Source organism: Leucopleurus acutus (genome assembly GCF_964270905.1).
Source record: "Leucopleurus acutus genome assembly, chromosome: 1".
Classification (NCBI taxonomy): domain Eukaryota; kingdom Metazoa; phylum Chordata; class Mammalia; order Artiodactyla; family Delphinidae; genus Leucopleurus; species Leucopleurus acutus.
Genome location: NC_139142.1, coordinates 159,663,786 through 159,690,947, shown reverse-complemented (window position 1 = coordinate 159,690,947; position 27,162 = coordinate 159,663,786). Strand labels below are relative to the sequence as shown.

General features: G+C 40.3%; 1 protein-coding gene across 4 annotated transcripts in view; it reads left to right on the top strand.

Moving 5' to 3' along the window:
• The window catches only part of CHD2 (chromodomain helicase DNA binding protein 2), a 127,009-nt gene extending 100,143 nt beyond the window's left edge, over nucleotides 1–26,866 (top strand). For all 4 annotated transcript variants that reach the window (XM_082835304.1, XM_082835305.1, XM_082835303.1 and 1 more), the window contains 5 exons: nucleotides 2,938–3,116; nucleotides 5,057–5,156; nucleotides 7,805–8,018; nucleotides 20,671–20,917; nucleotides 26,089–26,866. In XM_082835304.1, coding sequence (XP_082691430.1) covers nucleotides 2,938–3,116; nucleotides 5,057–5,156; nucleotides 7,805–8,018; nucleotides 20,671–20,917; nucleotides 26,089–26,422 — 1,074 coding nt within the window. In that variant the 3' untranslated portion in view covers nucleotides 26,423–26,866. The remainder of the gene's footprint in view (nucleotides 1–2,937; nucleotides 3,117–5,056; nucleotides 5,157–7,804; nucleotides 8,019–20,670; nucleotides 20,918–26,088) is intronic.
• Nucleotides 26,867–27,162: the final 296 nt, after the last annotated feature.

Below are 27,162 nucleotides of genomic sequence, written 5' to 3'. Positions count from 1 at the left end.
CTGTTTCCTGCTTCTTCCTTAGCCCAGTGTTTAAAAGAGAAAGTCATAACTAACGCTTCTGTGGTACCATACTATTTAAAAAATTGCTCTTATACAACATTGTAAATCAACTATACTTGAATTAAAAAAAAAAAAGAAATCGCATTTACATACTGGCTCATTTACTCTTGTTTTTATATTATGGTATCTTCTAAAAATACAGAAAAATTTCAGGAAGGTAATAGGCATTGATAGAGGTACCATCAAGTTTTGTCAGGTCTGAATTTTTTAAGGCTCAGGCTATAAGGTTGAAGCTTCTGGTCATGGTTTGTTACCTCCCTAGAAGTGACCACAATTCTGATTTCATTGTAGATCAAATCGTAATTCTCATGCGTGGTTCTAGAGTTTTACTACTTAATGTCTCTAAAGACAGTAAGTAATAGCTCATATAAACAGCCAGGCATTATTAGTGTGCTTTTTGTGTTTTTTCTCCACAACAACCTATGAGGTAGGTAATTATCTCTATTTTACCCCTTAAAAAATAAGGTGAGGAGAGTTAAGTAACTTGTCCAAGATGTAGAGCAAAAATTTGAACCTATCAGTAAATGCCACACTGTGTGTATCCTGTAACTTGAGTTTCCTCCCTCAGCATGTACACTTTTGAGATTTATCCATGTTGATAATTATGTCTCTGATTTCAGTGTTTCATATTATTCTGTTTTATGACTTCCACGATTCATTCTTTCTCCTATTGATGGACATTGGGGTTTTCCAAATGTTTACTACTACAAATTGGCTGCAGTGAAATTGTAAATATTTTCTTATACACATGTGTAAGAGCTTCGCTCGTGTGTAGCTTGAGCAGAAAAGCTGGGTGTTTCTTTGGGTCTGCACATCTACTGCTTTTAGATGTTGTGGAATTAGTCTTCAAAGTGATTGTAGAGATTTGCACTCTTTACAGCAACGAATGTGAGTTCCAACTGCTTCCCAGTCTCGGAAACACTTGGTAATTTCTACCTTCTTAATTTTTGCCAATCTAAGAGGTATGATCTATTGACCAGTGGTGCTGTTGAACATTTACTTTCATATTTATTGGGCATTCATGTTTCTGGTGAATTGCCTTTTCACATCCTTTGCCTGTTCCAGGTAATTTTTCTCTTCTTACCTTTTCTATAGGAATCCTGTATCCATTCGCAATACTAATCTTTTATCTGTTACAGTCATGTATCTTCCAGTTTATTTTGTGTACTTTTAAAAAAATTAAGTACAATACTGAAAAATAAATCGTAAGTATATAGCTATGGAAATTATCACAAAGTGATGGAAGTTTGTCAGATTTTCACTCTTCTGAAGTTACATGGACATGTGCCTTAATAGTTCCTTATATTAGATACTTAGTGGCTGACAACCGTGCCCTACAGGTCAGAGAAAGTTTCTTAAATTATTTTGTGATAATTTCCTCCTCAGTTCTTAATTTTATCCTACTTTTTGGTTGTTGGACTTTGGGAGTGGTCCCTAATATTATCTTAAACTTTCTTCCATTTCTTCTTTTCTAACTCTACTTTCTTGGAGATCTCCTCAGCTTTATCTGCCATTATTTCTTTTGAGGTTTTCATTTCTCTTGTCATGTGTTATTTCCAAGATCTTTTTTCCCCATATGGTTCTCTGAATGTTTTTATATTTCTCTTAGATTTGTTTTCCATTGCTCATGTTAGATATTTTTCAAATGGCTTGGTAATCCTTGGTTGTCTGCTCGTATCTAAGAGTAGGGACTAAACATCTGATTGGAAGCTCTGAACATGTGGGTTGGGCTTGATCGACTTTGACAGTGTTCTCTGTAGGGTGATCTGGCTGGGCTGCTTCCTTGGAAAACTTCCAGTGGGGAGTCAGCATCATTTGGTTCTTCCTCTTGGGTGGTCGGATTTTGGGGACGAGAATCCTCCAGTCTCCTGACTGGAGGGTTAAGGCCTGGCTTTCTTCGTTCTAGAATCTGAGAGGCAAAAAATAAATAAATAAATAGACTGGGCAGTGGCTTATCTAATATGCATATATTCATACAGTGCTATTCTCAGTGTAGGAGCCTTGCCTCTCAACTGCCTGTGTAGCCCAGTTCAGAGACATTTCTTTTATCCTCTCCAAAGAATAAACCTCCATATCTTTTGTCGGGCAGAGTTGGAAGTCTGGGCGTCTATTATAAATCTGTTCCTCTTAGGCAGTCTTAAAAAAACAAAACAAAACAAAACAAAATCCTTATTTTTAGCCCTTATCCCTACTTCCAGAGATACTTAGCTAGCCTCTGCAGGAATTGCAGTATAAATCAGGTTGGTTCTCAGCTCTTTCCACTGCTGGGTTAGGATTTCATTGTCTCAGGTCTATTGAGTCATTTCGCTTGCTGCCAATATTTTGTTGCTGTTGCTTCCTCTCATTTTCCATGTCTTTGTGGGCTTATCTCTTCTTATGGCGATTTCTTTACTGTTGTTTTAGTGGATGGGGAGGGGGAGAAAAAGATTCTTGTGTTCAGTCTACTATCTTTGTCTGGAAACCTTTCCCTCAGTTTCTTACAAGTCTAAAGGACTTATAAATATTTTATCCTGTAGTTTTAGATAGTTTGTGATGGGAGGTTTTCAGCTTGGGTCTATAATTTTGCTTCTCATTTATCTTCATAATGGCCTTGGGAGATTATCATGCCCCTCTTGCAGATGAGGAAACAGAGCAGCGTTTTGAGAGGCCAAGTAAGCTGTAAAAGTCATCGCTCTGAGCGATGGAGCTGGGACTTGAACCTCAGGTTTTTCCGACTCTAACATTTATACTTGTTCCCCTGCCATTACCTGCTTTTCCTCTAGTGATTATGTGGCCTGGGGGGCGCTGTGTGTTCTCTGGGAATTTAGGGCCCAGTAAGCACAGCTGAAGCTGTCTTTGCTGCAGATGTTTTATGTCTCTACTCTTGGTCTGTTCCAGTGTAAGGAGAGGATGAGGCCTGTGAAAAAGGCACTGAAACAGTTGGATAAACCCGACAAGGGGCTCAGTGTACAGGAACAGCTGGAGCACACCCGGAACTGCCTGCTGAAAATCGGGGACCGGATAGCCGAGTGCCTTAAAGCTTACTCAGACCAGGAGCACATCAAACTGTGGAGGAGGTAAGCAGCCACAGCCTCGAATTGCCTGGTTTGATTTGATGACAAAGTGTGTGTTAGGGGCTCTGTTTTGTTTTATGCAACATGACACAGCCACCTAATGAAATATTTTTTTTCCCAGCAAAAGCAGTCTATTAGCAGCATACCTGCAGGCTTCAGTTTTCTTTTCCTGAAATAGGCCATTCCTCTGAGACCAGTCTTTTGAATGGGTAGGATGATGTCATTATTTTATGAGAGAAATACCGTGATACTGGATTTGCTGGCCTGTCCTCAGAATAAAGACTCAGTCTTTAGACCTGGAAGGGATAGAAACCATCTATAATTTCACTACTTCACCCATCTCAGGTTAATATTCAGAGATAATATAATAACTAATTGGTTAGTTCTCTGCTAACCTCATGAGAGGAAGCAAAGGCTAAAACCACCAGAGCTATGAGTTCTCTTCTCTTTAATAATTGAAGAGCTCTAGTAGTAATTTGGATTAAGGCAGTTAATCCAGAACTTCAGTTTGTAAGGCATTATGACTTACATATATTCATTTATATACTCACTTTTGATGTTTTAAGAAAACATGACTGGCATTTCTCAAAGACAATTGTAACATTAAGTCTCTTTCCATACTCCACAGTTACGTTGAACTCATGTATTGATAATTCATGGTTAATGAAGTATCTTTGTATAATATACCTAATATCAGTGGATTGGCTTTTGAGTGAAAAAGAGATTTAAGAAAACCTTCTGTCATGATGCTATCCATAGCATGCTTCACACCCATTAAAAAAAGAAGATCTAAGTTTTGAAATGTGGCTTGACTTTCCTTTTACACTGTTCCCAAACCAGATCCCTGTATCTAGCCATCTGGCTTTCTGTAACGAAAATGCATCATCCTAACGTATAGATCCACGAAGCTGGGCTGGATACTGTGGTCCTGGACTGCTTGTGGTTCATAAGCAGTTCGTTGCCCACTTGTGAGGAACTGTCCACGATGAAGTGGTGATTGGAAGATCAAGTATAGTAGGAATTCCAAGAAGGAATAAGCACATGCAGAGGATTAGTGAGGGAGGGAAGTCTTCTGAGGGCTGGGCAGGTACGCTCGAGCCAGCATGGAATAGCAGAGTGGACCTGCTTAGATGAGGAGAGGTCTCAGGCTTCAGCAAAGCCTTGAAAGTGGGACAGTGAAGGGCCTGGGAGGGTTTTAGGGTTTAAAGGCAGTTCGTTAAGATGACTGAAGCCCTATTACAGAAGGCTTTAGAAAGGCAGTCAGTGGTTTTCCACACTGTGCAGCAGGTTTACTTGTCCGGAGCCAGGGCAGCATCCTCTGAGTGGCATGGCGCGGTGTGGTGTGACTGCTCTCCAGGAAGTGTGGGAGGATGTGAGCCTTCCGTTCCAGCTCACGGAGGTTACCTGTGACTCCTTGTCCTACACACCCGTTTTATCAGTCACTCCCCTGTTGACAGTAATGGCATACTAGAGTGAGTGCAATGGAATTGGAGGAGAAGAATCCCTTGAAGTTTTAAGGTAGAAATGACAGGCCTTGGTGGTGACGACTGGGAGGAAAGAAGGGGCAGCAATGCAGAGGTGCCCAACCATACATAGATCCCCACCTGGGATATGGCAGCGATGACATTGCCCGGCAGAGTCCGGGGAGTGCAGAAGGTGGAGGAAGACGTTAGGTCCGGAGTCCTAGGTGCCAGTGAAATAAATTAGAGGGGTTTTAGCTGTGAGACAGACCCTCGTCTCCAGACCCCTAGGTCAAATTCTATTGACAGTAGCATTTAAAGGTGTATTTATTACTGTTGCCAAGACCTGAAAGATTATTTCTGTAACTTATTTTCTATACTTGGAGAGTATTCCACAGCAAAATTCAATAACTTGCCATCTATAAAGAGAATAGTTATTTTTAAAATCCTGTAATTCACCAGAACAAATTTTTTTTTTTTAAGGAACCTATGGATTTTTGTTTCCAAGTTTACAGAATTTGATGCTCGAAAATTGCATAAGTTATACAAGATGGCTCACAAGAAAAGGTCTCAAGAAGAAGAGGTAAAATACAAACTTAATCCTAATTCATACAAACAGATAAAAACCATTTCCACAGAAAAATTCCTTAATTACTGTTTTTTTCCTGAGGAGATGATCATAGACTCATAGGTTGTTGGTGCTAGAAAGGGCATGGGTTCTCTGCCCTTACTTTGCAGATGGAGGTCTAGGTCCAAGAGGGGGTGCAGGAGCCCACCACAGCCCAGCCTGTCTTGGATGGTGGGCTCTTTCACTGTGTTAGCTGTGCAGTTTCTCCACATGTTCCACGAGTAGTCAAACTAACACTTAAGACCCGATGGGTAAAATAGCCAATGTATTGGAACCAGACAGTGTGGAAATTCTGACAAGGAGTTGTTCCTCTGTGTTCTTACATCCTGGAATCATTTATTCACCAGGGCTTTTCTTCCATATGCACATGTCTTATGGTAGCTTATAAATGTGGCTCCTGAAAGATAACAGTTATGGGCAGCACATAATTTTTCTGTTCTTTTCTGGGCCACATGTACTTGGTGTCCTTCCAGCTTTTGTACGTAGGGTCCCAACCACTCATGTAAAGGAGCAAACATGAGAAGGTGCCCAGAAGCTGCCTCCCATTCTTTGGTGGAGGGGCATGGGCATGAAGTGATTTGGCCAATGCTGCAGGGGCAGCGTTCCTTGTTCAGGCATGTCCCTTTGCAGATCTGGTGACTTGTCACGTGGGCCCTACCCCAATTAGCCATGTAGCGCCAGTCTAGGAACATTTAATACCTCCTTCACTACCGTGTCAAGGCTGAGGTCTTATGTCTCTCATCCCCTCCTGTATCCTCAGCACCTGGAATGGTGCCAGGCGCAGGGCAGGTGCTCAGAAGTATTTGTTGCATGAGCATATCCTGTGCCCAGCACTGTGCTGAGCTGTGGAGTAGCACCCTCAAGTGGTTTATAATTTAATTTTACATGGAAGAATATGGTAGAACAGTAATACACAGGAATAATATAGTAATACTGCTGAATGTTACTGTGAATTTTATACATTGTAAAAAGTCTCTGAAAAAATAGTCAGGAAAAGCCCCAGGAGGGAATGAAATGGTTGGGGAAAGGCCCTCTAGGAAAGAGTGAAAGTTAGGATGAGTGAAGTTGGACAAATGATGTAAAGGGTAAAGGGCTTCATTAGTCTAGGTATCAGAAGTTAGGATAAGGTGAATAATCAAAGTAGTGGTCCCACTAGTTGGGGTTATAGTATACATTCACAACCTTTCTGGAGGACAGTTCAGTAAGATTTACCAAAAGACTAAAACATGTAATTCTCCTTCTAAGAATTTAGTCGAAGGAGATAATTAAGGGTTTAAACATGATTATATGGAAATGACTCGATATATCCATATCAGGGAATTTTCAACCATAAATATAATATTGTGGAAGGAAGTATTCACATAAGATTTTTACAATACATTAAGTAAAAAAAGAATATCAAATAATATTTTTGTTTAAAAAAATACGCACACACGCACGCACGCATGCGCACACACACAGCAGTTCCCCCCACTGTGGTTTGCTTTCCACAGTTTCAGTTACTTGCAGTCAGTCATGGTCTGAAAATATTAAATGGAAAATTCCAGAAATAATTCATAAATTTTAAATTGCGCACTGGTCTGAGTAGCGTGATGAAATCTCGTGCCGTCCTGCCCTCTCCCACGTGGGACGTGAATCATCCCTTTGTCCAGCATATCCACACTATACGCTACCTGCCCATTAGTAACTCAGTAGCTCTCTTGGCTGTCAGATCGACTGTTGTGGTATTGCAGTGCTTGAGTTCAGGTAATCCTTATTTTACTAAATAGTAGCCCCAAAGCACAAGAGTAGTGATGCTGGCAATTCGGATATTCTCTTACTGTGCCTGATTCATAAATTAAACTCTCATAGGCATGTATGTATTGGAGAAAACATAGTACATATAGGGTTCAGTACTATCTGCAGTTTCAGGCGTCCACTGGAGGTCTTGAAGTGTATCTCCCATGGATTAGGGGGGTCTACTGTATTATGTATAAACACGCAAAATGGCTCAGAAAGACATAGACCAAATTATTAACAGTAATTCCCTTGGTGGTAAAATTTTAGGTCACTTCACAGTTCTTATTTTTTCCTTATTATGTTTTCTGATGTTTTTATGTCAAATATTTCACTTGTGTGGTAAAGGTATGGTGTTACTTAAACATTCAGATGTTTAGCTTGATGACTTTGGCATGGGAACTAGTTCCCACTGGGCCAGTCAGGGGTTGTTTGTTCGAGTTAGCCTGAAGAAGTTGGTGGTCCCAGTTTTACATGGCCTGAGAGCAATTTCCAAGAGTGCTGACGGCCTGACCCCTGTTCCTCGCCCCGTGCAGTGACATCCAGCGGCCTGGGCCCTTTTCTGGCAGCTGCAGGTCACTGGAGATTGGCTTCTTTGTAGTGGCCTAGCAGGTTGAGCAGCAGATGGAGCTCTGAGGCTTTCCATGCCCTGGGAGCTCAGTGGAATTTACGAGCATATTTTTCCTAAGAAGGTAGTAAACAGCAGGGAAGCCGAGAGGGACTTGTCAGAAGTCAAGAGGGGAATATTTAAAGGTGATGATCTTTATACTGTTCTTGGGAATTCCACCTGGGATCCTGAGGGTCTTTGGTTTCCTTTTACTCTACAGGAGCAGAAGAAGAAAGATGATGCGATTGGTGGTAAAAAACCATTTCGACCAGAGGCCTCGGGTTCAAGCCGGGATTCCCTGATGTCTCAGTCCCACACCCCGCACAACCCTCACCCTCAGAAGCCTCATTTGCCTGCCTCTCATGGCCCACAGATGCATGGACACCCAAGAGATAACTATAGTCACCCCAACAAGAGACACTTCAGTAATGCAGGTGAGTCATTAAGTGAAGTTTTAAAAGCAGGTGCCCAGGGGACTTCCCTCGTGGTCCAGTAGTAAAGAATCTGCCTTCCAGTACAGGGGATGTGGGTTCGATCCCTGGTCGGGGAACTAAGATCCCACATGCCGCGGAGCAGCTAAGCCCAGGCGCCTCAACTAGAGAGCCTACGTGCCGCAAACTGCAGAGCCCACGCACTCTGGAGCCCGCGTGCCACAACTAGAGAGAGAAAACCCGCACGCCACAACTATAGAGAGTGTGCGACTCAGCGAAGGGCCCACGCACCGCAACTAAGACCCGACGCAGCCAAATATAAATAAATAAAAATAAATAAATAGATATACCAAAAACCAAAACAAAACAGAACTTGGTTGTTTAAAAAAAAAAAAAAAAAAAAAGGTGCCGAAAGAAGAATCACTTTTTTTTCCCAAAGACAGTAGCTGGACCTTTGTGCTTTATTCTCTTCCATCACTTTATTGTCCTCTTTTTTCTCAGTGAGATGAAGCATGAGACAAAGATCCAAAAGGCTGTTAATTCAAATCTAAGAAGAACATGACCAACATGAATAAGCAAAAGACAAATGAACGACTCAGGGAAACAATTTACGTTATATATGACAGTTAAATGATTAAAACTGCTAATATTGAAAAACTCCTTATGAATTGATAACGGAAGGATAACCAAATAGAAAAATGGACAAAGGTTAGGAATAGGGAATTCATTTGGAAGAGGAGATTCAAGTGGCCAGTAGGACAAGATGAACAGTTGCTGCTAGGGAAATGTACATTAAAGTAACAATAAATTAAACCAATTTCTTACCCATTCAGATCTGCAAAAATTAAAGGGTTAAATGCACACAAGCTGCTAAGAGTGTGAATTGCTACAGTCTTTCCAGAAAATAATCTGAAATATCTAAATACGTAGGCCCTTTTTCTGGAAGTCTGTCCTGTAGTAATGCAAACACATACATGTATCAGGATGCTGTTACAGCCTTATAATGGCAAAAAGCTGGAAATAAATTGCCCATTAATAGAAAAATGGTTAGATGAATAATAGGACATTTGTACTCTATATTATTAGCAGTTGTTAAAAAAATGAGTTGGCTTTATAGGTAAAAAAAAAAATTGGAGGGAAAAAAGAGCAACAGCAACAGCAGAATCTTTGTTGTGTGTGTGTTTAACTTTATTGAAGTGAAAATCACATAACGTGAATAAACGTAACCATTTTAAATGAACAGTTCAGCGGCATTTAGTACATTCACAATGTTGTGCAACCACCACCTAAATCAAGTGCCAAAACACTTTGCTCACCCCAAAGAAAAAACAGTTTTCATTCTCCCCTCTCCCCAGCTTCCGACTACCACCAGTCTGTCTTGTGTCTCTATAGATTTACGTATTCTGGATTCTTTGTATTAAAGGAATCACATGGAATTGTACAATATGTGTCTGACTGCTTTCACTTGGCATCCGGTTTTCAAGGTCCATCCGTGTTGTAGCATGTATCAGTATTTCATTCCTTTTTGTGGCTGAATAATACCCCATTGTATGGTTAGACTAGAATTTGTCTTTTCATTAGTTGACGGATGTTTGGGTTGTTTCTGCTTTTTGGCTATTGTGAATCGTACTGTTGTGCACATTTGTATGCAACTATTTGAGTACCTATTTTCAATTCTTTTAGATGTATACCTAGGAGTGTGGAATTGCTTGGTCATGTGATAATTCTATGTTTAACTTTTTGAGGAACCACCAAGAAAACACCTGTTTTCTGTTTTATATATTTCTGTTGTATATATTTGAATAATATATTTGTATAAGCATAGAGAAGGATGTGAAAACATACATATACCAGTTACCTTAGGCTGGTAAAAATGTGGACGGATTGGAGGAAATTAATAATTTCTCCATTGTCTGTTACTTCACTGGTTACAATGAGCATGAATTACTTTTAAAGATAAAAGTAATAAAAAGAAAACATATAGAACAAAAGCTTAAAAGAATATAGTATATATAGAAGCATAGTATAAAATTTTACAGAGTCAAGTGTTCCATAATCAAAATGAAGTATACATTTTTTTCTAAACTTCAATGTTAGGATTTCCTTTTTTTTTTTTAAGTACATTCTAATCTTCCAGTAAAATTCTCAAACTTCTAGGAAAATTGATTTTCTCCATCTTTTCCTCTTTTTTGGAACACATTAATTATAAGTATTTAAAAATTCTTGACTGTTATTTCTAATATCTGAATTATTGTGAACCATTTGTATTGTATGCTTTTTTTTTTTTCCCCTTGGTTTTCAGTCATACAGCCCTATCTTTTAGCATGTCTGGTTATTTTTGATTAGATGGTAGGCACTGTGTTTTAAAAATTGTAGAAGCCCCAGATGATGTCACTCTACCCCAGAGAGGATTTATTCTTTTCTCCCCAGGCACATAGAGTGGGAGACAGTCATCTTAATCTAGTTCTCGTTTGGTCCCCCTGTTCCTGGGGTTTGGCTATCCAGGGTACTGGACGGAGGGCCTGCTGCACTCTCTGCCCCACCCCATTGGCAGGTCTCAAACTAGGATCTTGGTTTCCTCAGCACCGTGAGACAGCCCTGAACGGCTCTGCTTTTCACAAGGTATCTAGCTTAGCTTTTTAGCCTCCTGCTCCCTGCAGATTCAGCAAATGTTCTAAGGGAAAACTGGCTGTGTGTTTGCAGTCCCTCAAGTGTCCAGTGTCCCTCTAGCTTAGAAAGGCCACCAAAAGCTCTGCCGGTGTCTCTGTTTCTCCAACAGTGGTTCTCGGCTGGGAAAAGCCCAGATATTCAGCTTCTTGCCCAGGCTCAGAGTCACAGATCTCCCCAGTGGCTGCAGAAGTCAAGTCAACTATGATTACTTCTGAGGGTTTTTTTTTTGCTCTTCGGAATCTTAGTGCTTCTAGTCTTCATTGCTTTGGCTGCTCTTTGATGTCTTTAAGCAGATTATTTTCTGTTTATCTAGTGTTTTCTTATTGTTCTTGGCAGAGTGTAATTCTGTGGCAGCTACTCTGAATTACCTGGAAGCAGAGGTTCCATGTCTTTTAATCTTAAAAATCTTAGTTCAATTAATTGAACACCATTTTATTAGTGGGGGGAGGTAATGACTGTACAAAAAGATGGCTGGGAAATGTTTCCATGTTCTTAGATGTAGTTGTATCAGTTGTACTGATTTTTCTCCTGGGATTAGACTGGTTTTATGTCATTCATATGATGTCACTGATTTTATATTCTGATCCTTTGAAAGGACTCTTCTTATTAAGCTAACGGTAGTCTTTTATTTAAACTTTGGATTTCTCATCCCTCTCCTTAATAGTCAGTACTTCCTAACCAGTTATCTACCCCATGGAGGGTTCAAGAAGAAAGAAAAGCGCCTTTTACTTTCTCTGGAAATAAATGACTTGGCCATCTCCATAGTACCACAGACCTTGACACCCTGTTTGAAGCCTACCTTTCTATTTAGTTTGAAGCCATCTTTAGATGATCCTTTCATGTTGTGAAGGTGTCTCTTTTTGTTGTTTGTTAATTTTTAGGTTGAATAGTCAAAAGTGTTTTACTTCTTGGTTCCCTGGCCTGCTCCACCCTGGGTCAGCAATGAATTTAAGCCACTGGTCGACTATATATTGTTTTAATGGTATAAATTTCTAAGCTACACAGGTTCCTTTATGGTATTATTCTCTGGCTCTGTAAAAAATGCTAGAAGGCCAACAAAATGAGTAGAGAGATATTTGGTGGCACGTCTTTAAATAAACTTTTTTTTTTTTTTTTTTTCTGTACGCGGGCCTCGCACTGTTGTGGCCTCTCCCGTTGCGGAGCAAAGGCTCCGGACGCGCAGGCCCAGCGGCCATGGCTCACGGGCCCAGCCGCTCCGCAGCATGTGGGATCTTCCCGGACCGGGGCACGAACCCGTGTCCCCTGCATCGGCAGGCGGACTCTCAACCACTGCGCCACCAGGGAAGCCCGGTGGCACGTCTTTGATCTTAACAAATTGTAGCTGGAAGATGGATTTCCCATGAGGCCACATAGTTCCTACTAGTTAAGCCTCTGTATTAGTTTCCTGAGACTGTTGTAACAAAGTGTACTACAAACTGGGTGGCTTAAAAGAACAGAAATGTATCCTGTCATAGTTTAGGAGGCAGAACTCTGAAATCAAGGTGTCAGCAGAGTTGGTTTCTTTTGGAGGATCTGAGGGTGAATCTGTTGCACGCCTGTAGCCTGGCTTATACTGCTTACTAGCAAGCCTTGGTGTTGTGGCTGTACTGCTCCAATCTGTTTTCTTTTTTTTTTTTTAATTTAATTTTATTTATTTTTTTATACAGCAGGTTCTTATTAGTTATCCATTATATACATATTAGTGTATATATGTCAATCCCAATCTCCCAATTCATCCCCCCCCAACCCTGCCACTTTTCTCCCTTGGTGTCCATACATTTGTTCTCTACATCTGTGTCTCAATTTCTGCCCTGTAAACCGGTTCATTTGTACCATTTCTCTAGGTTCCACATATATGCGTTAATATACGATATTTGTTTTTCTCTTCCTGACTTACTTCACTCTGTATGACACTCTCTAGATCCATCCACATCTCTACAAATGACCCAATTTCGTTCCTTTTTATGGCTGAGAAATATTCCATTGTATATATGTACCACATCTTCTTTATCCATTCGTCTGTCGATGGCCGTTTAGGTTGCTTCCATGTCCTGACTATTGTAAATAGTGCTGCAGTGAACTGGGGTGCATGTGTCATTTTGAATTATGGTTTTCTCAGGGTATATGCCCAGTAGTGGGATTGCTGGGTCATATGGTAATTCTATTTTTAGTTTTTTAAGGAACCTCCCTACTGTTCTCCATAGTGGCTGTATCAATTTACATTCCCACCAACAGTGCAAGAGGGTTCCCTTTTCTCCACACCCTCTCCAGCGTTTGTTGTTTGTAGATTTTCTGATGATGCCAATTCTAACTGGTGTGAGGTGATACCTCATTGTAGTTTTGATTTGCATTTCTCTAATAATCAGTGATGTTGAACAACTTTTCATGTGCTTCTTGGCCATCTGTGTGTCTTCTTTGCAGAAATGTCTATTTAGGTCTTCTGCCCATTTTTAGATTGGGTTGTTTGTTCTTTTAATATTGAGCTGCATGAACTGTTTATATATTTTGGAGATTAATCCTTTGTCCGTTGATTCGTTTGCAAATATTTTCTCCCATTCTGAGGGTTGTCTTTTCATCTTGTTTGTGTTTCCTTTGCTTTGCAAAAGCTTTTAAGTTTCATTAGGTCCCATTTGTTTATTTTGTTTTTATTTCCATTACACTAGGAGGTGGATCAAAAAAGATCTTGCTGTGATTTATGTCAAAGAGTGCTCTTCCTGTGTTTTTCTCTAAGAGTGTTATAGTGTCCTGTCTTACATAGGTCTGTAATTCATTTTGAGTTTATTTTTATGTATGGTGTTAGGGGGTGTTCTAATTTCCTTCTTTTACATGTAGCTGTCCAGTTTTCCCAGGACCACTTATTGAAGAGACTGTCTTTTCTCCATTGTATATCCTTGCCTCCTTTGTCATAGATTAGTTGACCATAGGTGCATGGGTTTATCTCTGGGCTTTCTATCCTGTTCCATTGATCTATATTTCTGTTTTTGTGCCAGTACCATATTATCTTGATTACTATAGCTTTGTAGTATAGTCTGAAGTCAGGGAGTCTGATTCCTCCAGCTCCGTTTTTTCCCCTCAATACTGCTTTGGCTATTCGGGGTCTTTTGTATCTCCATGCGGATTTTAAGAATTTTTGTTCTAGTTCTGTAAAAAATGCCACTGGTAATTTGATGGGGATTGCATTGAATCTGTAGATTGCTTTGGGTAGCATAGTCATTTTCACAATATTGATTCTTCCAATCCAAGAACATGGTATATCTCTCCATCTGTTTGTGTTATCTTTGATTTCTTTCATCAGTGTGTTACAGTTTTTGGCATACAGGTCTGTAGGTTTATTCCTAGGTATTTTATTCTATTTGTTGCAGTGGTGAATGGGATTGTTTCCTTAATTTCTCTTTCTGATCTTTCATTGTTAGTGTATAGGAATGCAAGAGATTTCTGTGCATTAATTTTGTATCCTGCAACTTCACCAAATTCATTGATTAGCTCTAGTAGTTTTCTGGTGGCATCTTTAGGATTCTCTCTATATAGTATCATGTCATCGGCAAACAGTGACAGTTTTACTTCTTTTTCAATTTGTATTCCTTTTATTTCTTTTTCTTCTCTGATGGCCGTGGCCAGGACTTCCAAAACTATGTTGACTAATAGTGGCGGGAGTGGACATCCTTGTCTTGTTCCTGATCTTAGAGGAGATGCCTCCAGTTTTTCACCATTGAGAATGATGTTTGCTGTGGGTTTGTCATATATGGCCTTTATTATGTTGAGGTGGTTTCCCTCTATGCCCAGTTTCTGGAGAGTTTTTATCATAAATGGGTGTTGAATTTTGTCAAAAGCTTTTTCTTCATCTTTTGAGATGATCATATGGTTGTTGTTTTTTTTTACATCTTTATTGGAGTATAATTGCTTTACAATGGTGTGTTAGTTTCTGCTTTATAACAAAGTGAATCAGTTATACATATACATATGTTCCCATATCTCTTCCCTTTGCGTCTCCCTCCCTCCCACCCTCCCTATCCCACCCCTCTAGGTGGTCACAGAGCACCGAGCTGATCTCCCTGTGCTATGCAGCTGCTTCCCACTAGCTATCTACCTTACATTTGGTAGTGTATATATGTCCATGCCACTCTCTCACTTTGTCACAGCTTCCCCTTCCCCATATCCTCAAGTCCATTCTCTAGTATGTCTGTGTCTTTATTCCTGTCTTACCCCTAGGTTCTTCATGACATTTTTTTCCCCCTTAAATTCCATATATGTGTGTTAGCATATGGTATTTGTCTTTCTTTTTCTGACTTACTTCACTCTGTATGACAGACTCTAGGTCTATCCACCTCATTACAAATAGCTCAATTTCGTTTCTTTTTATGGCTGAGTAATATTCCATTGTATATATGTGCCACATCTTTATCCATTCATCTGATGATGGGCACTTAGGTTGTTTCCATCTCCGGGCTATTGTAAATAGAGCTGCAGTGAACATTTTGGTACATGACTCTTTTTGAATTACGGTTTTCTCAGGGTATATGCCCAGTAGTGGGATTGCTGGGTCATATGGTAGTTCCATTTGTAGTTTTTTAAGGAACCTCCATACTGTTCTCCATAGTGGCTGTACCAGTTCACATTCCCACCAGCAGTGCAAGAGGGTTCCCTTTTCTCCACACCCTCTCCAGCATTTATTGTTTCTAGATTTTTTGATGATGGCCATTCTGACTGGTGTGAGATGATATCTCATTGTAGTTTTGATTTGCATTTCTCTCATGATTAGTGATGTTGAGCATTCTTTCATGTGTTTGTTGGCACTCTGTATATCTTCTTTGGAGAAATGTCTGTTTAGGTCTTCTGCCCATTTTTGGATTGGGTTGTTTGTTCTTTGTTATTGAGCTGCATGAGCTGCTTGTAAATTTTGGAGATGAATCCTTTGTCAGTTGTTTCATTTGCAAATATTTTCTCCCATTCTGAGGGTTGTCTTTTGGTCTTGTTTATGGTTTCCTTTGCTGTGCAAAAGCTTTTAAGTTTCATTAGGTCCCATTTGTTTATTTTTGTTTTTATTTCCATTTCTCTAGGAGGTGGGTCAAAAAGGATCTTGCTGTGATTTATGTCATAGAGTGTTCTGCCTATGTTTTCCTCTAAGAGTTTGATAGTTTCTGGCCTTACATTTAGGTCTTTAATCCATTTTGAGCTTATTTTTGTGTAAGGTGTTATGGTATTAGATCACTCCCTAACACCATACTTATACTTTTACATGTAGCTGTCCAGTTTTCCCAGCACCACTTATTGAAGAGGCTGTCCTTTCTCCACTGTACATTCCTGCCTCCTTTATCAAAGATAAGGCGACCATATGTGCGTGGGTTTATCTCTAGGCTTTCTATCCTGTTCCATTGATCTATATTTCTGCTTTTGTGCCAGTACCATACTGTCTTGATTACTGTAGCTTTGTAGTATATAGTCTGAAGTCAGGGAGCCTGATTCCTCCAGCTCCGTTTTTCGTTCTCAAGATTGCTTTGGCTCTTCGGGGTCTTTTGTGTTTCCATACAAATTGTGAAGTTTTTTGTTCTAGTTCTGTGAAAAATGCCAGTGGTAGTTTGATAGGGATTGCATTGAATCTGTAGATTGCTTTGGGTAGTAGAGTCATTTTCACAGTGCTGATTCTTCCAATCCAAGAACATGGTATATCTCTCTATTTGTATCATCTTTAACTTGTTTCATCAGTGTCTTATAATTTTCTGCATACAGGTCTTTTGTCTCCTTAGGTAGGTTTATTCCTAGATATTTTATTCTTTTTGTTGCAATGGTAAATGGGAGTGTTTTCTTGATTTCACGTTCAGATTTTTCATCATTAGTGTGTAGGAATGCCAGAGATTTCTGTGCATTAATTTTGTATCCTGCTACTTTACCAAATGCATTGATTAGCTCTAGTAGTTTTCTGGTAGCATCTTTAGGATTCTCTGTGTATAGTATCATGTCATCTGCAAACAGTGACAGCTTTACTTCTTCTTTTCTGATTTGGATTCCTTTTATTTCCTTTTCTTCTCTGATTGCTGTGGCTAAAACTTCCAAAACTATGTTGAATAAGAGTGGTGAGAGTGGGCAGCCTTGTCTTGTTCCTGATCTTAGTGGAGATGCTTTCAGTTTTTTACCATTGAGGACCATGTTGGCTGTGGGTTTGTCATATATGGCCTTTATTATGTTGAGGAAAGTTCCCTCTATGCCTACTCTCCGCAGGGTTTTTATCATAAATGGGTGTTGAATTTTGTCGAAAGCTTTCTCTGCATCTGTTGAGATGATCACATGGTTTTTCTCCTTCAATTTGTTAATATGGTGTATCACGTTGATTGATTTGCATATATTGAAGAATCCTTGCATTCCTGGAATAAACCCCACTTGATCATGGTGTATGATCCTTTTAAGTGCTGTTGGATTCTGTTTGCTAGTATTTTGTTGAGGTTTTTTGCATCTATGTTCATCAGTGATATTGGCCTGTAGTTTTCTTTCTTTGTGACATCCTTGTCTGATTTTGGTATCAGGGTGATGGTGGCCTCGTAGAATGAGTTTGAGAGTGGTCCTCCCTCTGCTATATTTTGGAAGAGTTTGAGAAGGATAGGTGTTAGCTCTTCTCTAAACGTTTGATAGAATTCGCCTGTGAAGCCGTCTGGTCCTGGGCTTTTGTTTGTTGGAAGATTTTTAATCACAGTTTCAATTTCAGTGCTTGTGATTGGTCTGTTCATATTTTCTATTTCTTCCTGATTCAGTCTTGGCAGGTTGTGCATTTCTAAGAATTTGTCCATTTCTTCCAGGTTGTCCATTTTATTGGCATAGAATTGCTTGTAGTAATCTCTCATGATATTTTGTATTTCTGCAGTGTCAGTTGTTACTTCTCATTTTTCATTTCTAATTCTATTGATTTGAGTCTTCTCCCTTTTTTTCTTGATGAGTCTGGCTAATGGTTTATCAATTTTATCTTCTCAAAGAACCAGCTTTTAGTTTTATTGATCTTTGCTGTCGTTTCCTTTCTGATGTGATCTTTATGATCTCTTTCCTTCTGCTAACTTTGGGGTTTTTTTGTTCTTCTTTCTCTAATTGTTTTAGGTGCAAGGTTAGGTCGTTTATTCGAGATGTTTCCTGTTTCTTAAGGTAGGATTGTATTGCTATAAACTTCCCTCTTAGAACTGCTTTTGCTGCATCCCATAGGTTTTGGGTGGTCATGTCTCCATTGTCATTTGTTTCTAGGTATTTTTTGATTTCCTCTTTGATTTCTTCAGTGATCACTCCGTTATTAAGTAGTGTATTGTTTAGCCTCCATGTGTTTGTATTTTTTACAGATATTTTCTGGTAATTGATATCCAGTCTCATAGCGTTGTGGTTGGAAAAGATACTTGATACAATTTCAATTTTCTGAAATTTACCGAGGCTTGATTTGTGACCAAAGATATGATCTATCCTGGAGAATGTTCCATGAGTACTTGAGAAAAATGTGTATTCTGTTGTTTTTAGATGGAATGTCCTATAAATACCAATTAAGTCCATCTTGTTTAATGTATCATTTAAAGCTTGTGTTTCCTTATTTATTTTCATTTTGGATGATCTGTCCATTGGTGAAAATGGGGTGTTAAAGTCCCCTACTATGAATGTATTGCTGTCGATTTCCCCTTTTATGGCTGTTAATATTTGCCTTATGTATTGAAGTGCTCCTATGTTGGGTGCATAAATATTTACAATTGTTATATCTTCTTCTTTGATCGATCCCTTGATCATTATGTAGTGCCCTTTTTTGTCTCTTCTAATAGTCTTTATTTTAAAGTCTATTTTGTCTGATACGAGAATTGCTACTCCAGCTTTCTTTTGGTTTCCATTTGCATGGAATATCTTTTTCCATCCCCTTACTTTCAGTCTGTATGTGTCTCTAGGTCTGAAGTGGGTCTCCTGTAGACAGCATATATATGGGTCTTGTTTTTGTATCCATTCAGCTATTCTGTGTCTTTTGGTGGGAGCATTTAGTCCATTTACATTTAAGGTAATTATCAATATGTATGTTCCTATTCCCATTTTCTTAATTGTTTTGGGATTGTTATCATAGGTCTTTTCCTTCTCTTGTGTTTCTTGCCTAGAGAAGTTCCTTTTGCATTTGTTGTAAAGCTGGTTTGGTGGTGCTGAATTCTCTCAGCTTTTGCTTGTCTGTAAAGGTTTTAATTTCTCCATCAAATCTGAATGAGATCCTTGCTGGGTAGAGTAATCTTGGTTGTAGGTTCTTCCCTTTCATCACTTTAAATATGTCATGCCACTCCCTTCTGGCTTGTAGAGTTTCCGCTGAGAAATCAGCTGTTAACCTTACGGGAGTTCCCTTGTATGTTGTCATTTTTCCCTTGCTGCTTTCAATAATTTTTCTTTGTCTTTAATTTTTGCCAATTTGATTACTATGTGTCTCGGCGTGTTCCTCCTCGGGTTTATCCTGTATGGGACTCTCTGCGCTTCCTGGACTTGGGTGGCTATTTCCTTTCCCATGTTAGGGAAGTTTTCGACTGTAATCTCTTCATATATTTTCTTGGGTCCTTTCTCTCTCTGTTTTCCTTCTGGGACCCCTATAATGTGAATGTTGTTGCATTTAATGTTGTCCCAGTGGTCTTTTAAGCTGTCTTCATTTCTTTTCATTCTTTTTTCTTTATTCTGTTCTGCAGCAGTGAATTCCACCATTCTGTCTTCCAGGTCACTTATCTGTTCTTCTGCCTCAGTTATTCTGCTATTGATTTCTTCTAGTGTAGTTTTCATTTCAGTTATTTTATTGTTCATCTCTGTTTGTTTGTTCTTCAATTCTTCTAGGTCTTTTTTAAACATTTCTTACATCTTCTCGATCTTTGCTTCCATTCTTTTTCCAAGGTCCTGGATAATAATAACTATCATTATTCTGAATTCTTTTTCTGGAAGTTTGCCTATCTCCACTTCATTTAGTTGTTTTTCTGGGGTTTTATCTTGTTCCTTCATCTGGTACATAGCCCTCTGCCTTTTCATCCTGTCTATCTTACTGTGAATGTCTCTCCATTCTCTGTCTTCATCTCTCCATGGCCTTCCTCTCTGTGTCTCTTTCTCCCAAATCTCCCTACACCTTTCTCTTAACAGGTTCTATCATTGGATTTAGGGCCCACTGTAAATCCAAGATGATCTCAACTCAAGATCCATCATTACAACTTCAGAGACCCTATTTTCAAGTAAAGACACAGTCAGAGGTTCTAAGTGGACATACATTTTGGAGACCACATTTCAATACAGCATAGCTTCCTTTCCTCTACTTCTGTGTCTTCAGTGCCTTTTTGGATTCAGATACGTGTGATTCTTCTCCTCAGGGGAAAAGGGAGGCTTACTGAAGCTAAAACAAATTTCAGTTTGGCTCTATCCTTGAGAGTTACAGAATCCAGAGTTAGAGCAATCACTTTTTACAGGAGGAGTGTCATTCTTTTGGTGTGGGCTAAGGAAGAAGAGTAGAATCAGTAGGTATAGTCTGGAAAGATTTTCAGGAACCAGGCACAGTTGATGGTACCTGCAGGTAAATAAACCTTAGATGTGTAAATGGAGGGTATTACCTTGTGGCTGTGAAACTCAGCAGTGCCTTTTTCCAAATTAATGTTTGGTGTGGTGTTTTGTTTTGTTGTTGTTTTAGTGAAATCTCATTTTAAGGGTAAGCCCCAGGTTGGAAGGTAAGCAGGTGTAGAAAATGAAAAACAGTAAAAAAAAAAAAAAAAAGAAAGAAAGAAAGAAAGAAAGAAAATGAAAAACAGTGGTTCTTGAATTTCAGAAGGAGAAAGGTGAATTTTCTTTTGCCTTAAAATTTTGGGGAAAGAATTTTGGACTCATTACTTGTATGATAACCAGCAGCAAAAAGGTCAAGAAGGAAGAAGTGTAGTGTTTGTAACATGTGTCAGGCCTTTTCAGTTTAAACTTTAGTGGAAGTGAAATGCAGCCAGTTCTTGGAATCACGAGATCATTATTTCTCTTTCTGCAGATCGAGGCGACTGGCAGAGGGAAAGAAAGTTCAGCTATGGTGGTGGCAATAACAATCCGCCCTGGGGTGGTGACAGGCACCATCAGTATGAGCAGCACTGGTACAAGGACCACCATTACGGGGACCGGCGACACATGGACGCCCACCGTTCAGGGAGCTACCGACCCAACAACCTGTCCAGAAAGAGACCTTATGACCAGTACAGCAGTGACCGAGACCACCGGGGACACAGGGATTATTATGACCGGTATGCAGAGGGCCCTCAGACACCAGGCACTGACCTCTGCCAGGGGCTTACTATTTATAGGTGGAGAGACAAGCAACAGAAACTTCATGTATTTATCAGTCAGATGCTCATTCTTACCCTGTGCCAGGCATGGTCCCAAGTCTGGTGCTGTGTTTCTGCCATCAAGGCATCTTCAGAATGTTGGGGAGAAATCATGATGTAGGCAGCTGACATTGTGTGCTGAGTGGACGGTTGAAAGAATGGATTTTTGAGTTTTTCCTGAGGGCTGAGGAAGAGGGGAGGCTGGTGATTCTTGGTTTGGGCCCTGGAGAGTCAGCTAAGCAGAGAGAGGTGGACTAGGCGTCACAGGCCCAGGCCAAGGATAGGCCCCCAGGAAGGGATGCCCAGAAGATGAACAGGTTGGATGTGGGGGTGGGGCTTGAATGCCAAGTTACAGGTTTTAAGTTTTATTCTCTGGGCCAAGGAGCCATTTATGGTTTCATCATCACATTTGTGCAGGGAGAGTTTTCTGCCGTCCTCTGAGGAAATCTAGAGAAGTGGTAGCCATTAAGTATCAGAGTCTGCAACCAAAATGATTAAGCTCTGTGCTATGGTGTCGGCCACACTAGGTGGGTACCAGCCTGTGGTCCTTTCATGCTAGGAGCCCACAGTTTAGCGGTCAAAGTCTTTTGAAGTTGTCCCTTCTCTACAACTATATAATATCATGGTATGATGGGCCAGGGTTTTGTGAGAGTAGTTGTGAGAGTTAGCACTAAGTACAGGAAGGGCTGAAGAGGTTTTATCTATTCTTCTTAATTTCAGGACTTAGCTGTATTTTAGCTTCCTAGCAACTTTGGTTTCCCCTAGGCTAAAGACATGCTTTGACTGCACCTTGAAATTAATATAGGAAAATTTCATTTAAACATCTCTGTGTCCTGCCTTCTTTTGGAGGATCTGGTAATACCAGGCTGCTTTAGCACAGCAGCTGTGGCCAAGTAGCAGCAGCCTGTTAGGAGGGGTCTGTACCCCTCACCCCCCACCCTTCTGTACCATCTTGTCTGACTCCAGTGGGCATTTGCCCTACATTCTTTTGTGTAGATCTGTATTTCCGTTTTGTATCATTTCTCTTCTGCCTGGAGGACTTTTGTGTTAGTGTGGGTCTGCTGGTGATAAGTTCTTTTAGCATTTGTATGTCTGAGGAAATCTTTATTTTGTCTTCACTGATGAAAGATATTTTCTTTTGGGTATAAATTTATAGATTGACACTTCCTTTCAGTACTTTAAAGATGTTCCTCTATTCTCTACTTGTATTGTTTCTGATGAAAAATCTGTCATTTTTCATGACAGATTTTTTTTTTCATGTCATTTTTTTTATGTCATTTTTCACTTTATCTTTATTCCTCTGTACTAATACTTCTTTTTCTTCATCACTGGTTTTTAGCAATTTGATTATAACGTGCCGTGGTATATTTTTCCTTATGTTTCTTGTGCTTGGGAATTCTTGGATCTGCACCTTTATCATTTTATCAGATTTGGAAAATTTTTTACCATTATTTCTTCAAATACTGTTTTCTGTTCCCCCACTCTGCTTTGAAGATTTCAGTTACACCTGTGGTAGGCTGCTTGAATTTGTCTCACAGCTTACTGATGCTAGGTTTACTTTTTTTAATTCTGTTTTCTCTGTTTCATTTGGAAAGTTTCTGTTGCTTTGTCTTCAGGTTCACTAATATTGTCTTTTTCAATGTCTAATCTGCCTCGAGGCCCATTTATTGATAGTATATTTTGTATTTCTTACATTGTAGTTTTATCTCTAGAAGTTGCATTTGGGTCCTTTTTTTAAATCCTCCATGTCTCTCTTTGACCTTTTGAAATCTGGTATACAGTTTCAACATGGTATTTCTATCCTTGTCTGCTAATTCTATGATTTGGGTCAGTTTCAGTTCATTGATTTATTGCCTCATTATGGGTCTTATTTTCCTGGTTCTCTTCTTTTTCATATTATTTTCCATTACAGTTTATTACAGGATGTTGAATATAGTTCCTTGTGCTATACAGTAGGACCTTCTTGTTTATCTATTTTATATATGGTAGTTTGTATCTGCTAATTCCAAACTCCTAATTTATTCCTCCCCTACATATTTTCCCCTTTGGTAACCATAAGTTTGTTCTCTGTGTCTGTGAGTCTCTGTCTGCTTTGTAAATGAGTTCCTTTGAATCATTTTTTTAGATTCCACATATGAATGATATATGGTATTTGTCTTTCTCTTTCTGACTTAACTTCACGTAGTATGATCTCTAGGTCCATCCATGTTGCAGCAAAACGACATTATTTCATTCTTTTTTATGGCTGAGTAGTATTTCATTGTGTGTATGTACCACATCTTCTTTGTCCATTCATCTGTCAACGGACATTTAGGTTGTTTCCATGTCCTGGCTATTGTAACTAGTCCTGCTATGAACATAGAGGTGCATGTTTCTTTCTGAATTATAGTTTTGTCCAGATATATGCACAGCAGTGAGATTGCTGGATCACATGGCAACTCTTATATTTAGTTTTTTAAGGAACCTCCTCTGTACTGTTTTCCATAGTGGCTGTACCAACTTAAATTCAGTTGCAGGATTCCCTTTTCTCCACTCCTCTCCAGCATTTGTTACTTGTAGACTTTTTATTGATGGCCATTCTGACCGGAGTAAGGTGATACCTTATTATAGTTTCGATTTGCATTTCTCTGATAATTAACGATGTTGAGCATCTTTTCATGTGCCTATTGGCCATCTGTATGTCTTCTTTGGAGGAATGTCTGTTTGGTTCTTCTGCCCATTTTTTGATTGGGTTGGTTTTTTTTTTTGTTATTGAGTTGTATGAGCTGTTTGTATATTTTGGAAATTAACTCCTTGTCAGTTGCATTGTTTGCTAATATTTTCTCCCATTCCATAGGTTGTCTTTTCGTTTTGTTTATGGTTTCCTTTGCTATGCAAAAGCTTATAAGTTTGATTAGGTCCCATTTGTTTATTTTTGCTATTATTTCTCTATGCCGGTAGTTTTTGATTAGATACCTAGTTAAGTGTTGGACATTTTTGTATTCCTATAAACGTTCTGGAGCTTTGTTATGAAACACAGGTTACTTGGAAACAGTTTGATTCTTTCAGATCTTGTCATTAGGATTTGTTAGGCAGAACTGGAGCAGTGCTCAGGCAAAGGCTCATGATTTCCCAGCACTGAGGCCAGGACCCTCCTGGTACTCTACCAGTGCCCCTTGGATCTTGAGGTTTCCCCATCTGGCTGGTGAGAAGAGAACAGGCACTGTTCCAACTCTGTGTGAGCACAGAGCACTGGCATCTCATCCTTCTCAGTGTTTTTTTTCTCCTGGCCTTTGGGTAGTTTCCTCACATATACACCCTGAGCGGTATCCAGCTGAACACTCGAGGGGGAACCTTTGCTGGTCTTTGAACTTCTTTCTCTTTGTAGAACTTGCTTCTCTTGCACTTTACACTTTGAACACCCCCACCCCAACGCAGGAAGTGAGGGCTTCTCCTGAGCCGGTGCTTGTAAGGCTTATCTCATTAGTTTCTCTTCCCGTAGGGATTGCGGTTCTTTGTTATGTGACATCTGGTGTCTTGAAGACCATTGTTCCATACATTTTGTCCCTTTCTGATTGTTTCAGCAGGAGAATAAGTGTAGCCCCTGTTACTCCATCTTGGCTGGAACATGGACAGTCTCTCTCTTTCCCTCCCTCCCTTCCTCCCTTCCCCTCTCCCTCTCCCTCCCTTTCTTTTATTCAGGTGAAATTCACATAACATAAATTTATTATTTTGAAGTGAACAATTCAGAGGCATTTAGTACATTCACTGTGTTGTGCAAGCACCACCTCCGTCAAGTTCCAAAACACTTTCGTCACCCCAGAGAGAACTCTGTAACCACTAAGTGGTCACTCTCCATTCTTCTCTCTCCCTAGCCCCTGGCAACCACCAGTCTTCTTCATTCTGTTTCTGTGGACTTACTTAGTCTTGATAGTTTGCATAAATGGAATCATACAGTACGTGGCCTTTTGTGACTGGCATTTTTGACATTTACCATAATGTTTTAGAGGTTCATCCACATCGTAGCATGTATCAGTACTTCATTTCTTTTCATGGGTGAATAATGTTCCAGTGTATGTACATGCTAAATTTTGTTTATCCATTCATCCATTGATAGGCATTAGAGTTTTTCCACCTTCTGGCTCTTGTGAATAGTGCTACTGTGAACATGGTATATAAGTGTTTGTTTGAATATCTGTTTTCAGTGCTTTTGGGGTATATACCTAGGATTGGAATTGTTAGTCAGTGGCAGTCCTATGTTTAACTTTTAAGGAACCACCAAAATGTTTTCTACTGCAGCTGACCTATTTTACATTCCAACCAGCTATGTGTTAGAATTGCAATGTTCCCACAGTTTCACCAACATTTATTTTTAGTGTTTTGAATGTAGCCATCCTAATGGGTATGATGTGGTATCTCGTGGTAGTTTTGATTTGCATTTCCCTGGTGATTAATGCCCATTAAAGATGTTGAACAGCTTTTCATGTGCTTAGTAGCCATTTGTGTATCTCCTTTGGAGAGATGTCTATTCAGCTCCTTTGCCCATTTTTGAGTTGTATTGTTTGTCTTTTTGTTGTTGACTTATACAGATTCTCTGTTAATAGCATAACAAGCAGTTTGCCATGGTCCTGACTAAAAATTTTAATATTCTTCACATTGAGTACGTGTTAAAATAATTTAATTAACCCTGCACTTATTGTTGCATATTAGGTTATAATTTTTGTTGTTACTAATAACTTACAAAATAATTTCTGTGGCTCTTTTTCTCCTGGGCTGGGTCGAGGAACATGAGGATGTTTGTAGATCTTGCCGGTTTTCCTGAAGGGAATGTGAGTTTACAAAGCCATCAGTGATTCAAGTGTGTACTTGTTTCACTGCAGACCTGATGAGGCTTATGTCATTTCATAGGCTGTGTTTCGCCAATAAGTATAAAATAGCCCTTTGTTACTACTTTAGTTTTGTTTTTTTCGATTCCTAGTAATGTAAGTATTTGCATCTGAGTTTCTGGAAGCGTCCTTAAATATGAGTGCACGAGGAAGAGCCAGTGGATGACGGAGGAGGGGCGGGAATCCGGCTTTGGTCTCCAGCTGATCCTTGCATCTCTGTTTCAGGCACCATCACGACTCCAAACGGAGGCGATCCGATGAATTCAGGCCTCAAAATTACCACCAGCAGGATTTCCGACGAATGTCTGATCACCGCCCCCCTATGGGCTACCACGGCCAGGGACCCTCGGACCATCACCGCTCTTTCCACACAGACAAATTGGGGGAGTATAAACAGCCCCTTCCCCCGCTGCACCCCGCAGTCTCAGATCCTCGCTCGCCCCCTTCTCAGAAATCTCCTCACGATTCCAAGTCACCCCTGGATCATCGGTCTCCTTTGGAGAGATCACTAGAACAGAAAAACAACCCAGATTATAACTGGAATGTTAGAAAAACATAAAGGACAGCTTGGAAAGAAGGGGAGTGCAAGAGTCATTAAGCACCTGGATGTTTTTGGTCTGATCCACAGGAGCCAGTTACCTAGACCAGTGATGGCGTTTCTGGACACGCTGCTGCTGTCAGCTCGCCGCTGAAGGAGCACTTCAGGGAGTGGGGGGCCTTTCGCTCGGTCCAGCTTTGATTTGGGTCACCACTCCCGCACTTGGGCACCCCATCCCATTCCAGCCTTGTCCTGGCCTCCCACTTTGATGGGTGCTAGGAGGAAGAGGTGACGTTTTGTCTACCAGCTTCACGGGCTGTTCCCCAGTGAAGGAAGAAAGGATCTTAGAGTCGTGAATGTTTTATCACCAGGGCTGGCGCGCCCTGGACCTTGGCGCGTGGTCGGGGAAGGCGCGTGTGCACGAAGGCTGCTGGGACCTGCTGGACAGCACGGGGTTTGGTTCACCATGACGTGACAGATGCTGCTGTTGGGGAGCGGGGAGCGGGGCGCGGGGGCGAGCGGGTGGGGTCTCGCATCATAGGACTTGAAGGGGAGCAGGTACCCCCCTCAAACGTGTTCTTGGGAGAAGTGACACTCGGCCTCATCATGAGACACCTGTGGTGCTGGGGGCGTGGGGGACTGAGGGGGAAACACTTCCACAGCGGCCGCTTCCCCACCAACACTAAGTTTTCCCACACTGTACATTTCAAAGGTTTGGTCTCCCAGGTGGGCCTCGCTTACCCCCTGTGCCAGGGAAAGTA